At 39.7% G+C, this 14,671-nt stretch overlaps 1 protein-coding gene across 1 annotated transcript in view; it reads left to right on the plus strand.

Annotated features, from left to right (window-relative positions):
* Positions 1 to 14,671, plus strand: part of WDR31 (WD repeat domain 31) — a 144,657-nt gene that overhangs the window by 12,444 nt on the left and 117,542 nt on the right. The window contains exons 3-4 of the mRNA XM_053695335.1: positions 1,487 to 1,561; positions 14,514 to 14,658. Coding sequence (XP_053551310.1) covers positions 1,487 to 1,561; positions 14,514 to 14,658 — 220 coding nt within the window. The remainder of the gene's footprint in view (positions 1 to 1,486; positions 1,562 to 14,513; positions 14,659 to 14,671) is intronic.

Genomic DNA, 14,671 nt, shown 5'->3' on the forward strand with positions numbered 1-14,671 from the left:
CTTTCTTCCTAAAGGTTTATCTATAGATACTATCAATCAGGAAATTGTGGTTCCTTCTTTTTCTCCTGCGCCTAAGAATTTCAAAGAGCATCTTCTCCACAACTTAGATATTGTAGGAGTTCTTAAATATTATGTTGAAGCCACAAACTATTTCAGACTTTTTTCTTCTCTTTTTGTTCATTTTTCTGGGCCTAGCAAAGGTCATAAAGCTTAAAAGGAAAAGGTGGCGTGGATACAGCGCTGGAAATAAAAATGTCTGATTATATGCAAACAAATAAGGTAAGTAAAATCCCTAAAACATTATTTTACTAAAAAGACCATAAAATAAAAAGAAACTTATTTGCGCTAGTGTTAACACACAGTAAACACAGCTAAAGCATATACCCAGCAAATTTAAGTAATGAACAATTAGGACTCAGGATCAGAAATGAAATAAAATTAAAAACGTATTTATTTCCAGCGCTGTATCCACCCCACCTTTTCCTTTAAAAGGTCATAAAGCTACAGCTCTTGGACTCTCACCATCTAATGAAAGAAGATAACATGTATGCCTACCTGATAAATTCATTTCTTTCATGATGGTGAGAGTCCACAAGCCCTGCCCTTTCTTTTTCTTTAAATAGAGATAGTACTTGTTTTGAACTTCTTTGCCCTGCTTTATCTTTCCTGCTTTTCTTTTTTCCTCATCTACTTGGCTATATGTATGACTGAGGATCATGTTTAGTGGGAGTCGCCTCCTAGTGGTAAGGAGAGGTATATTCCCATACATGGTGGCTTGTGGACTCTTGTCATTGTGAAAGAAATTCATTTATCAAGTAAGCATTCATTTTGTTTTTTGCTTGACTGATATTACAGTATACATGCTTTTTAGCTGATAGGGGTCCATTTTTAAAGCATTGTTGGTAAAGGGGAATATTGTGTAAGTCTGAAAAGAAAAAGTATTTTTCTTCTGTTGTTTTAGTAAGGTTGTATAATATTTTTTTATTTTTTTTTTAATGAGAAATGCCAGTTTTAAAGATAGTTATTTGTTTAGTTATCAAGAGATATCAAGTTAAACAAAAGAGTATTTTGTACTGAATTATATTGGAAATAAATTTGCCTTAAAGGGATATGAAACCCAATTTTTCTTTCATGATTCAGATAGCGCACGCAATTTTAAGCAACTTTCTAAGTTACTCCTATTATCAATTCTTCTTTGTTTTCTTGGTATCTTTATTTGAAAAGCAGGCCCAAAATATACAGGCTAATAAACTTACATTCCTTCTTTTCAAATAAAGATACCAAGAGGACAATGAAAATTTGATAATAGGAGTAAATTAGAAAGTTGCTTACAATTGCATGCTCTATCTGAATCATGAAATAAAAAAAATTGGGTTTCATATCCCTTTAAGGCAAATGTTCAGTTATTGATCATCTGGAACTTTATTATAGTATTGTGTTACTTTCAGTTTTAGTTTAATATGAACCTTCAGAATTATTTCCACAGACTGTTGTTGTATCTAACTGGAGGGTCGGAAACGCCCTGAAAAGATTTGTGGGACATGAACGAGAAGTTACCAAGGTAATTAAATCATTTTTTATTCTGTTTAAGTGACAGCATCACTATATCATTAGGAAGCTTAAAGGACCACTAAATGAAGTATAATTGCATAATTAACATGTGCATAATAAAAAGTCAATGATTTAACACCTACTCTGAATTTCAAATAAGCAGTAGATTTATTTTTCTGACAATTTTAATTTTTTCTCCCATTTTCCGGCCCCCTGTATCATGTGACAGGCATCAGCCAATCACAGACTAGTATACCCTGTGATCTCTTGCACATGCTCAGTAGGATCTTGTTCCCCAGAAAGTGTGAATATAAAAAGATTGTGCAAAATTTGATAATGGAAGGAAATTGGAAAGTGTCTTAAAAACTGCTGCTCTATCTGAATCATAAAAGTTTTTTTTTAATTGAGTGTCCCTTTAAGTTAATACAAATAAAAAGAGGGCGTCCAATAGTGCAATATGTCTGTATAACACTTGCCAATTGTAATGCGGCATGATACAAGGTGGTATGCACATAAAGGTGCTATAGAGTAATGCTTAAAGTTCCAGCAGACTTGTACTCTTGGTAATCAGGTCCTCAATCATGTCCAGTATCACCCAAGGGAAAAAAAATTGGCTTCTCGTCCCTTTAAATACAAAAATGTACAGATAACTTAAAGGACCAGTTAATACAGTAGATTTGCATAATCAACAGATGCATAACAACAAGACAATGCAATAGCACTTAGCCTGAACTTTAATTTCCACTCCTCCCGTATCATGTGACAGCCATCAGCCAATCACAAATGCAAATACATACATAGTTATATTTATTTTTGGTATCGCTCCACCTGTGCTCCACTCAGCACAACATATCCAACAACAGTCCGCACTTGTCTTCTGGCAGAGTAACAAAATGTTGTAGATATGTAATAAAACACCTTCATTTTAAAATATATTTTATTTAGGTAAATATACACAATACCAACACATCCAATAACCTTGTATAGACAACCTAAATTAATAAATAACAGATTAATACATCAACATGTATATACTAAACTTATAATTGCATGTATTTTAGATTACAGTAAATGAATATATAACCTCACTTTCCATTTTATAAAAAGAAAAAAGGAATGACAAACAAAGAGCCATGTAGCCAAATCATTATTGTCCCTAGAGTGGCAGCTTCTTACGACTCCAAGTACAAAATAAAAATCACTAATCCTTTTACAAGTGCTACCTCCCGAGTCCCAAGGCACCAATAAAAGGAGATATCTAATAAATCGGAAGCGTCACGCAAATTCACAATTGCTCACTATCTAAACAATGTAACCACAACAGCGAAAATACACCTCTCAAAACTAATAATTAAAATGTTTTGGATTTATGAAAGGGTAATGTAAGTATGTATTGAATTGACAGAGAGTTTCATTTGTTAATCTTTAACCATTTAAGAAAAAAGCTTGAATACATTTGACAGATAACGTCTTTATATTAAACTGTTCAAAAATAATTTGAGTGCGTATTGCTTTCATGAATTTGGCCATTGTAGGTGCACCACAATCTTGGTCAAGTTTAAAAGCCCTGTGGCATGTTTAATTTTGCCAGGCAGTGAAACAGAAGCTTGAACAAACAAAACTAAGCAAACAAAAATCCTTGCTCCACTGAGCTCTAACTAAACGGTAAAAACTGCTGTGAAGCAACCCTGTCTGGTTACCAGTAAAACAGCAATTGTACATACAGCTAATAGTTAAAAGTATCAAGTTCCTAGTGAGTTCCCATAAGCTCCCTTTGCTGTAGGATATCCTAACCTTGAAATAATGGATTTTTGAAGGAAGCGCTAAAATGGGATTCCTAACATACATGTGCAAATATTAAAACATTTTATTTTCTGAAATACACATTGAAATATTGACAAGATTTAAAAAAAGTTAAAAGTAAAACGCGAATTTGCGCACTTATTGCTTTGCGAGATAGTTGAGTCCAAACCAAATGGTACAGTTCAGATTAAAAATCCGTTTTTAAAAATAATCCAGAAATATGTGTTGCATCCTTCTGTGTGAAATTCCTGATACTTATATAAAAAATGAGTACCTGATGAAGAAATAGTTCCTTGTGTAGAAAAATATATATTCCTTGTGAAAAATATATACTATTGTGACAAGTTAGGATGTGTGTACCAAAAACGTGTACAAAATGTGTCCCAAAAATAGAATGGAAAAAATAGGAATAGAAATATATGTTTCAATATCCATGGTAGTAATTATAAAAATAAAGAGTATCCTGATCCAAAATCGACTATAAGCTGGTGTAATCAATAGTATCCTATAAAGATATAGGAGTAGATTTAACAAAGGTCGAATTGGCATGATTCGCTGTAGTGGTGAAATGCTTTGCAATGCCACACCCTGCTCACTCGAATCGGGTTGATTTCAGTCCACCACCTAAAAGGTGGCGAAGAAGTTAAGGAGCAGCGGTCTTCCGTTTCAGGCGGTCCCATAGTGTCCTGTGAAAAGATAAAGGTGTATATAGTGTAATACTGTTAAAGGTTAACGCCGACTACTAAAATGAAGGCTTACCGGATTTCATGTATAAGAGCCTGAGCCAATTCACAGTTGAGACCGTCTACGCGTTTCAGCCTCAAACAAGGCATTTCTCAAGACTCGTTTTAAGGCTGAAACGCGTATCTTTTCACAGGACACTATATCTTTATAAGACACCATTGATTACTCCAGCTTATCGCTTTTGGATCAGGATACTCTTTTTATTTTTATATTTACTACCACGGATATGGAAACATATATTTATATTACTATTTTTTCCATTCTATTTTTGGGACACATTTTGTACAAGTTTTTGGTACACACATCCTAACTTGTCACAAGAGTATATATTTTTTCACAAGGAATATATATTTTTCTACACGAGAAACTATTTCTTTATCAGGAACTAATTTTTTATTTAAGTATCAGGAACTTCGCACAGAAGGATTCAACACATATTTCTGGATTATTTTTAAAACTAATTTTTAATCTGCACTGTACCATTTGGGTTGGACTCAACTATCTCACTAAGCAATACGTGCAGCACTCCTGTGCATTTTTCCCAAATTTGCGCAAATTTGGTAATTTTTTACTTTTAACTTGTCTTGTCAATATTTCAGTGTGTATTTCAGAAAATAAAATGTTTTTATATTTGCACATATATTTTAGGAATCACATTTTAGCTTTTTAGCACTTCTTTCAAATCTCCATTATAGCAATAGTACATACAGCACTTTGACATTTTCATGAGTCCACTTTTTCCCCCTCTATTTTCTTGTTGTTGCTCGAAAAGTTTAAATGGTTCCATTATTTCTAATGGTTGCGGTTGACTCTTTAAAAAAAGCTTGTCAGGAGGTACTAAGTTAGGCAAAGTCTCATAAGCTTTATTCCCTTATCAGGAGGTACTAAGTTAGGTAAGGTCTCATAAGCTTTATTTCCTTGCCAAGGGGTACTAATTAAGGCAGGGGTCTCATAAGCTTTATTCCCTTATCAGGAGGTACTAAGTTAGGCAAGGGTCTCATAAGCTTTATTCCCTTATCAGGAGGTACTAAGTTAGGCAAGGTCTCATTAGCTCTATTTCCTTATCAGGAGGTACTAAGTTAGGCAAGGTCTCATTAGCTCTATTTCCTTATCAGGAGGTACTAAGTTAGGCAAGGTCTCATTAGCTCTATTTCCTTATCAGGAGGTACTAAGTTAGGCAAGGTCTCATAAGCTCCTTTTCCTTATCAGGAGGTACTAAGTTAGGCAAGGGTCTCATAAGCTTTATTCCCTTATCAGGAGGTACTAAGTTAGGCAAGGGTCTCATTAGCTCTATTTCCTTATCAGGAGGTACTAAGTTAGGCAAGGTCTCATAAGCTCCATTTCCTTATCAGGAGGTACTAAGTTAGGCAAGGGTCTCATTAGCTTTATTCCCTTATCAGGAGGTACTAAGTTAGGTAAGGTCTCATAAGCTTTATTTCCTTGCCAATGGGTACTAATTAAGGCAGGGGTCTCATAAGCTTTATTCCCTTATCAGGAGGTACTAAGTTAGGCAAGGTCTCATTAGCTCTATTTCCTTATCAGGAGGTACTAAGTTAGGCAAGGGTCTCATAAGCTTTATATCCTTGTCAGGAGGTACTAAGTTAGGCAAGGTCTCATAAGCTTTATTTCCTTGTCAGGAGGTACTAAGTTAGGCAAGGTCTCATAAGCTTTATTTCCTTGTCAGGAGGTACTAAGTTAGGCAAGGTCTCATAAGCTTTATTTCCTTGTCAGGAGGTACTAAGTTAGGCAAGGTCTCATAAGCTTTATTTCCTTGTCAGGAGGTACTAAGTTAGGCAAGGTCTCATAAGCTCCATTTCCTTATCAAGAGGTACTAAGTTGTTAGGCAAGGTCTCATAAGCTTTATTTCTTTGTCAGGAGGTACTAAGTTAGGCAAGGTTTCATAAGCTTTATGTTGTAAGCTTTATCACTGGCTATTACCCCTCCTCATGACACGCGTCTTCCTTCCGACATTCGTTTTGCTGCAATCTATTTATTTTTTAAACCAAATAGATTACCTGTTTGATACAGCTGAGTGGTATAAATTGACTGGGCTTTGAGGCAATACATTGTTGCTAATGGCATTCTTCAGCCCCAAGAGACTTTTATCTAGCCTTGTTTTAATATATGTATTTTAACTCTTGTGTTAAAAATACATTTTAAAAAGAAAGAAGAATCAGTGACCTGTAGCGCCATACTTTGAGCTTATTGAACCTCCAACTAGTGTAAGTACCTTACCTTAGAAGCGTGTGTGAAATCTGCAAGTCTACAAAAAAATATATAATCAATTTTTCTTTATTATCTTGGTATATTTATTTGAAAAGCAGAAATCTAAGCTTAAGAGTCATTTTTGGTTCAACACCTGGGTAGCGCTCACTGATTGGTGGCTAAATGGAGAAGAATCCACACAAGGTATTTGGCAGGGACAGTGTTCAAGTTAGGACTTATATTAGATTCCCCAGTGTTGTATATGGTCACACCTAATTTATCTAAGCAGTCCAGTATAGACAAACACCACAATACCTGGTGCCGGTGGTAGAGGGCCACTGCAAACGCCTCTCAATATAACCACAACAGCAAAAGTCCACAGCACCAAATAAAGAGGAATGTTATTGTCTTTATGTCTTTATTTTCTTACGGCTAGATTTAGAGTTTTGTCGGTAACGACCCGCGTAGCTAACGCTGGCTTTTTTCTGGCCGCACCTTTTAAATAACTCTGGTATTGAGAGTCCACAGAATGGCTGCGTTAGGCTCCAAAAAAGGAGCGTAGAGCATATTTAACGCAACTTCAACTCTCGATACCAGAGTTGCTTACGGACGCGGCCAGCTTCAAAAACGTGCTCGTGCACGATTCCCCCATAGGAAACAATGGGGCTGTTTGAGCTGAAAAAAAACCCTAACACCTGCAAAAAAGCCGCGTTCAGCTCCTAACGCAGCCCCATTGTTTGCTATGGGGAAACACTTCCTACGTCTGCACCTAACACTCTAACATGTACCCCGAGTCTAAAGACCCCTAACCTTACACTTATTAACCCCTATTCTGCCGCCCCCGCTATCGCTGACCCCTGCATATTATTATTAACCCCTAATCTGCCGCTCCGTAAACCGCCGCTACTTACATTATCCCTATGTACCCCTAATCTGCTGTCCCTAACACCGCCGACCCCTATATTATATTTATTAACCCCTAATCTGCCCCCCTCAACGTCGCCTCCACCTGCCTACACTTATTAACCCCTAATCTGCCGACCGGACCGCACCGCTATTATAATAAAGTTATTAACCCCTAATCCGCCTCACTAATCCTATAATAAATAGTATTAACCCCTAATCTGCCCTCCCTAACATCGCCGACACCTAACTTCAAACATTAACCCCTAATCTGCCGACTGGAGCTCACCGCTATTCTAATAAATGTATTAACCCCTAAAGCTAAGTCTAACCCTAACACTAACACCCCCCTAACTTAAATATAATTTAAATCTAACGAAATTAATTAACTCTTATTAAATAAATTATTCCTATTTAAAGCAAAATACTTACCTGTAAAATAAATCCTAATATAGCTACAATATAAATTATAATTATATTATAGCTATTTTAGGATTTATATTTATTTTACAGGTAACTTTGTATTTATTTTAACCAGGTACAATAGCTATTAAATAGTTAATAACTATTTAATAGCTAAAATAGTTAAAATAATTACAAAATTACCTGTAAAATAAATCCTAACCTAAGTTACAATTAAACCTAACACTACACTATCAATAAATTAATTAAATAAAATACCTACAATTACCTACAATTAAACCTAACACTACACTATCAATAAATTAATTAAATACAATATCTACAAATAAATACAATGAAATAAACTAACTAAAGTACAAAAAATAAAAAAGAACTAAGTTACAAAAAATAAAAAAATATTTACAAACATCAGAAAAATATTACAACAATTTTAAACTAATTACACCTACTCTAAGCCCCCTAATAAAATAACAAAGACCCCCAAAATAAAAAAATGCCCTACCCTATTCTAAATTACTAAAGTTCAAAGCTCTTTTACCTTACCAGCCCTGAACAGGGCCCATTGCGGGGCATGCCCCAAAGAATTCAGTTCTTTTGCCTGTAAAAAAAAACATACAATACCCCCCCCCAACATTACAACCCACCACCCACATACCCCTAATCTAACCCAAACCCCCCTTAAATAAACCTAACACTAAGCCCCTGAAGATCTTCCTACCTTGTCTTCACCATGCCAGGTATCACCGATCGTTCCAGGCTCCGAAATCTTCATCTAAGCCCAAGCGGGGGCTAGACATCCATCATCCGATGGCTGAAGAGGTCCAGAAGAGGCTCCAAAGTCTTCATCCTATCCGGGAAGAAGAGTAGATCCGGACCGGCAACCATCTTCTTCCAAGCGGCATCTTCTATCTTCATCAGATGAGGACCGGCTCCATCTTGAAGACCTCCACCGCGGACCCATCTTCTTCTTCCGACGACTTCCCGACGAATGACGGTTCCTTTAAGGGACGTCATCCAAGATGGCGTCCCTCGAATTCCGATTGGCTGATTCTATCAGCCAATCGGAATTAAGGTAGTTCAATATGATTGGCTGATTCAATCGGCCAATCAGATTGAGCTTGCATTCTATTGGCTGTTCCGATCAGCCAATAGAATGCGAGCTCAATCTGATTGGCTGATCGGATCAGCCAATCGGATTGAACTTGATTCTGATTGGCTGATTCCATCAGCCAATCAGAATTTTCCTACCTTAATTCCGATTGGCTGATAGAATCCTATCAGCCAATCGGAATTCGATGGACGCCATCTTGGATGACGTCCCTTAAAGGAACCGTCATTCGTCGGGAAGTCGTCGGAAGAAGAAGATGGGTCCGCGGTGGAGGTCTTCAAGATGGAGCCGGTCCTCATGGGATGAAGATAGAAGATGCCGCTTGGAAGAAGATGGTTGCCGGTCCGGATCTACTCTTCTTCCCGGATAGGATGAAGACTTTGGAGCCTCTTCTGGACTTCTTCAGCCGTCGGATGATGGATGTCTAGCCCCCGCTTGGGCTTAGATGAAGATTTCGGAGCCTGGAACGATCGGTGATACCTGGCATGGTGAAGACAAGGTAGGAAGATCTTCAGGGGCTTAGTGTTAGGTTTATTTGTAACTTAGGTTAGGATTTATTTTACAGGTAATTTTGTAATTATTTTAACTATTTTAGCTATTAAATAGTTATTAACTATTTAATAGCTATTGTACCTGGTTAAAATAAATACAAAGTTACCTGTAAAATAAATATAAATCCTAAAATAGCTATAATATAATTATAATTTATATTGTAGCTATATTAGGATTTATTTTACAGGTAAGTATTTTGCTTTAAATAGGAATAATTTATTTAATAAGAGTTAATTAATTTCGTTAGATTTAAATTATATTTAAGTTAGGGGGGTGTTAGTGTTAGGGTTAGACTTAGCTTTAGGGGTTAATACATTTATTAGAATAGCGGTGAGCTCCAGTCGGCAGATTAAGGGTGAATGTTTGAAGTTAGGTGTCGGCGATGTTAGGGAGGGCAGATTAGGGGTTAATACTATTTATTATAGGGTTAGTGAGGCGGATTAGGGGTTAATAACTTTGTGACAGACCCTTCTGTCAGGACTGAAAGAGTTAACTGTGTTTAGCTTTAAGAATCTAATTTCTAAAGACAGGTTTTCTGGCCTCAGCTATTGTGTGCTATAATTACATTTAAGTAATAAACAGGCCATTGTTTAATCACCCACAGAGAACAGACGCTAGGTGATAAGACAAGCCAAATGTGTTTAAGTTGTTATCTGCCTAAGTAAAGTATTTAAGTAATATAATTCTATTGTATCATGTCAAGGGCGCTTCTCCCTTTTATCTAATGTACAACATTCTTTCAACCCCCCCATCTGAGGGTGGGGTCAAAACCTGTATAAATCTGTGTGCTGCCTTCAAATAAGTTGTCATTCTGTTTTAAACCTGAAACTGGCTGGGTTGTGAATTGCTGATTGTCTATGCAGGACATTGTTCATCTGGGGTTAACCCTTGGTACACAGTTGGTACCGTACCATTGGTGGCAAGCGACGGGAGAATCCTTATCGCCCAGAAGAGCAACTACACAAGCCAGTAACCTCAGGGAAGAGGGGGATTATTACAATACTGGACTAAGATGGAAAGAGTACCAGGGACAGAAGGAACCAATGGGCCCAGCATATCAGACAGAACCCCTGAAGAAGCAAGCTTTGATCGGGCGGTTAAAATAAGACTGGCATATTATGGCCCCAAACCCATCTGCCGAAATTATCGACCGGGTCATAGCAGCTGTGGAGGCCAACCTACTTCGCCAAAGCGGCGCTGCAGCAAACCCAGTGGAAAAGAGAAAAGTAAATTTTGCAGCTTTTAAAAACTTCCTGGAAACAGAAGGAGAGATTGATGGGTACCTTGCGGATTTTGAGAGGCAATGTGCACTACACAAGGTACCCGCAGAGGACTGGGTCACGATATTATCTGGAAAAATTATCCGGGCCCGGGCCAGTGAGGCTTTCGGGCCATTCCAGATGAGGAAGTCGGGGATTATAATACTGTAAAAGAGGCTCTGCTCTCCAGGTATGCGGTTACACCGGAGGCATACCGGAGGCGCGGTTCAGAGACACTGTTAAATTGGCTGGTGATTCCTACCTTGAGTGGGCATGTAAGGTGCACCGCACAGCAGCTCACTGAATAGCGGGGTGCCAAGCCGTATCTGGGGAAGAGGTGCTGCAGCTATTCCTGTTGGAACATTGCTTCGACAAGTTACCCGCAGGAGTTGGAGAGTGGGTTCGGGACCGTAAAACCCTCCACCCTGCATGAAGCGGCTCGCTTGGCAGATGAGTATACGGATGCCCGCAAACTGGACACTTCTACCACTAAGCCCCCTGCTAGAGTGGAGTACAGACCCCCAGTCACCCCCAGCAGCTGCCAGTTACCAACCCCCCGGCACACGCTATACCACACGGCCTCTGGCCACGAACTACCCTCAGAGAGCCCGGGTTCAATTCGCGGGGCTACTCACAACCTATTCGGTGCTTTGGATGTAAGCAACTAGGGCACAAAAGACCAGAGTGTCCCCTAAATGCAGCGAACCAAGCACAGTCCTGGAGAAGACCCGCCGGCGGAATCCCACGTAACCCTCAGCCTGCGGCCCGCTATGTAGAGGCGCAAGAATGCTGGGGCATCCTACATGAGGCAGACCTTGTGCAAGCTGCCCACCGGAATAACCGGCAACTGGTTAAAGTGAATGGGAAGGAGGTCAGTGGTCTACGGGATACTGGTGCTACCATGACCTTGCTTAGAAAGAACTTGGTGTCTGAGAAACAGCACACAGGAGACACTGTGGCTGTGAGGGTAGCAGGGGGCACTGTGGTCCGCCTACCTGTTGCCAGGGTGCATTTGGATTGGGGAGGGGGCGCTAGACCTGTGAATGTGGGGGTCATGAAGGATTTAACCAGCTGATGTTCTCCTTGGAAATACCTTGGTCCCCCCTTGTTTCTGCCTATGCTCCCATGGGTCCCGCTGATGTTAACCCTGTGACTACCCCGTGCTCAGATCCGTGCAGCAGAGACTGACCCCCCAGCTGCTAAGCCCCAGGACGCTGAGCTCAGTAAATCTCCTATCCGCTATTGATATGTGGGAGTCACGTTACAATGCGCTGATGAAGGAGAAGAGTCACGTAGAGGATGAAATGGTCACGTTAAATAATCATGTAACAGTGCTAGCGGGAGAGAAGAGGAGTGCAGAGGAAAAAGCACGTTTAGAACAGGAATCTCTGCTAGACAAGCTGCACCGACAGACTGCAGAAACACCAGCTTGAGAGTGGAACATGAAAACATTAAAGACAAACTTAGTGACACTGGAGGAGAAGCTGACGCTGGCTCATAGGGAGGTGCAGCAACTCAAGGGCACCCTATGTCAGTATGAAGGGATTGTGGATACCTATAAAGAGCAGGTACAGAAAACTCGTAAAGAAGCTGATGAGATTTTGAAGGACTGTTTAGCCCTAGTCTGGGCACTGAGGAAGTTGAACCCTTGTTTGTATGGACAGGAATTCTCTCTCATAACGGGAATACAGATGGATTGTCCCAGCAACACTGACATGCCTACCACCCCTTAGTCCGGTCATCCCCCAGGTTGACCCGCAAAAGGGTCAAGCGGGTCTGCCGGAGTGTTCCACAAGGGGGGAGCTATGTGACAGACCCTTCTGTCAGGACTGAAAGAGTTAACTGTGTTTAGCTTTAAGAATCTAATTTCTAAAGACAGGGTTTTCTGGCCTCAGCTATTGTGTGCTATAATTACATTTAAGTAATAAACAGGCCATTGTTTAATCACCCTCAGAGAACAGACGCTAGGTGATAAGACACAGCCAAATGTGTTTAAGTTGTTATCTGCCTAAGTAAGTATTAAGTAATATAATTCTATTGTATCATGTCAAGGGCGCTTCTCCCTTTTATCTAATGTACAACATTCTTTCAACCCCCATCTGAGGGGGGGGGTCAAAACCTGTATAAATCTGTGTGCTGCCTTCAAATAAAGTTGTCATTCTGTTTTAAACCTGAAACTGGCTGGGTTGTGAATTGCTGATTGTCTATGCAGGACATTGTTCATCTGGGGTTAACCCTTGGTACACAGTTGGTACCGTAACAAACTTTATTATAATAGCGGTGCGGTGCCGGTCGGCAGATTAGGGGTTAATAAGTGTAGGCAGGTGGAGGCGACGTTGAGGGGGGCATATTAGGGGTTAATAAATATAATATAGGGGTCGGCGGTGTTAGGGGCCAGCAGATTAGGGTGTACATAGCTATAATGTAGGTGGCGGCTCTTTGCGGTCCTGGCAGATTAGGGGGTTAATTATTGTAGGTAGCTGGCGGCGACGTGTGGGGGGGCAGGTTAGGGGTTAATAAATATAATATAGGGGTCGGCGGTGGTTAGGGGCAGCAGATTAGGGGTACATAAGTATAACGTAGGTGGCGGTCGGGCAGATTAGGGGGTTAAAAAATTTAATCGAGTGGCGGCTGATGTGGGGGGACCTCGGTTTAGGGGTACATGGTAGTTTATGGGTGTTAGTGTACTTTAGAGCACAGTAGTTAAGAGCTTTATGAACCGTTGTTAGCCCAGAAAGCTCTTAACTACTGACTTTTTTCTGCGGCTGGAGTTTTGTCGTTAGAATTCTAACGCTCACTTCAGACACGACTCTAAATACCGGAGTTAGAAAGATCCCATTGAAAAGATAGGATACGCAAATGGCGTAGGAGGATCTGCGGTATGGAAAAGTCGCGGCTGAAAAGTGAGCGTTGGACCCTTTCCTGACTGACTCCAAATACCGGCGGTAGCCTAAAACCAGCGTTAGGAGCCTCTAACGCTGGTTTTCACGGCTACCGCCAAACTCTAAATCTAGGCCTTAGCTTGCAGAAAGCATATAGGCACACCTATTTATTTAATTTATCTGAAACCTTTAATAAACCTTTCACGATTCAGATAGAGCATTCAATTTTAAACACCTTTCTAAAAATATCCTGTAGCATATCCGTCTGATCCTGCCCAATGACAGTCCAGCACCGAAATTTCAGGCAATTCTTCTCTGAACAAGACAAACAACAAACCCCAGACGTACGTTTTGGCCTCTCTTGGGCCTCATCAGTGAGGTGCAGTTGCATATCTCTAGGGCATGTGTGCATGGAGTCCACGTCTGGTTTCCCCTTTTACTCTTAGGCAGACCTAAGAGCAATTTACATAAAATCATTTCCTGTCATATAGTGCTCCAGATGCCTACCTAGGTATCTCTTCAACAAATAATACAATAGGAATGAAGCACATTTGATAATAGAAGTAAATTGGAATTTTTTTTAAAATGGTCTGTTCCGTCTGAATCACAAAAGAAAATATTTGGGTTTCATATCCTTTTAAGCTGTGTTTGCCACTTTTACAGCTATGTAGAGCTGCTGCCACATATTTAAGAAGCGGAAACGGCTTCTTTTTTTCTCTCGTTGCCACCTCAGAAGTGGTGAGATCAATCACCCCGACACTTACTTGTTCGGGGTGATTAATATACCCTACTCTAGAGCAATAGATTGTGCTGGAGCAGGGGGTGGTATTGCACAAGAACCCTCTTGTGCAATGATAAATTTTGCCCCTGCGATGAAACATAACACGTGGTGATTGCAGGCAGACAGGTTCGATTCTTGCAGGGATCACCTGCAGGGAGGGCAAATTTACCACAAATTATAGCCAGCTTTTCATACATTTTTTTTTTTTTTTTTTTTAAATGTGCCTAAATTTAAGAATGTCATTTAATCATTAGCAGACATTTCAGTCTGGTATCTAGATTGAATTTATATGTTTTTTGTAGGTCGCCGGTGTCTTTGGATCAAACCATTTTTTCAGTGCTTCCCGGGACAAGACTGTGTTAATGTGGGATCTACACGGGAAACATGGAACAACACAGAAGTTTTTTGGGCATCATTTAATAGTGACAGGACTGGCAGTGAGCTTTGGTAAGTTTTAATC

Source organism: Bombina bombina, chromosome 12 (assembly GCF_027579735.1).
Source record: "Bombina bombina isolate aBomBom1 chromosome 12, aBomBom1.pri, whole genome shotgun sequence".
Taxonomy (NCBI): Eukaryota; Metazoa; Chordata; class Amphibia; order Anura; family Bombinatoridae; genus Bombina; species Bombina bombina.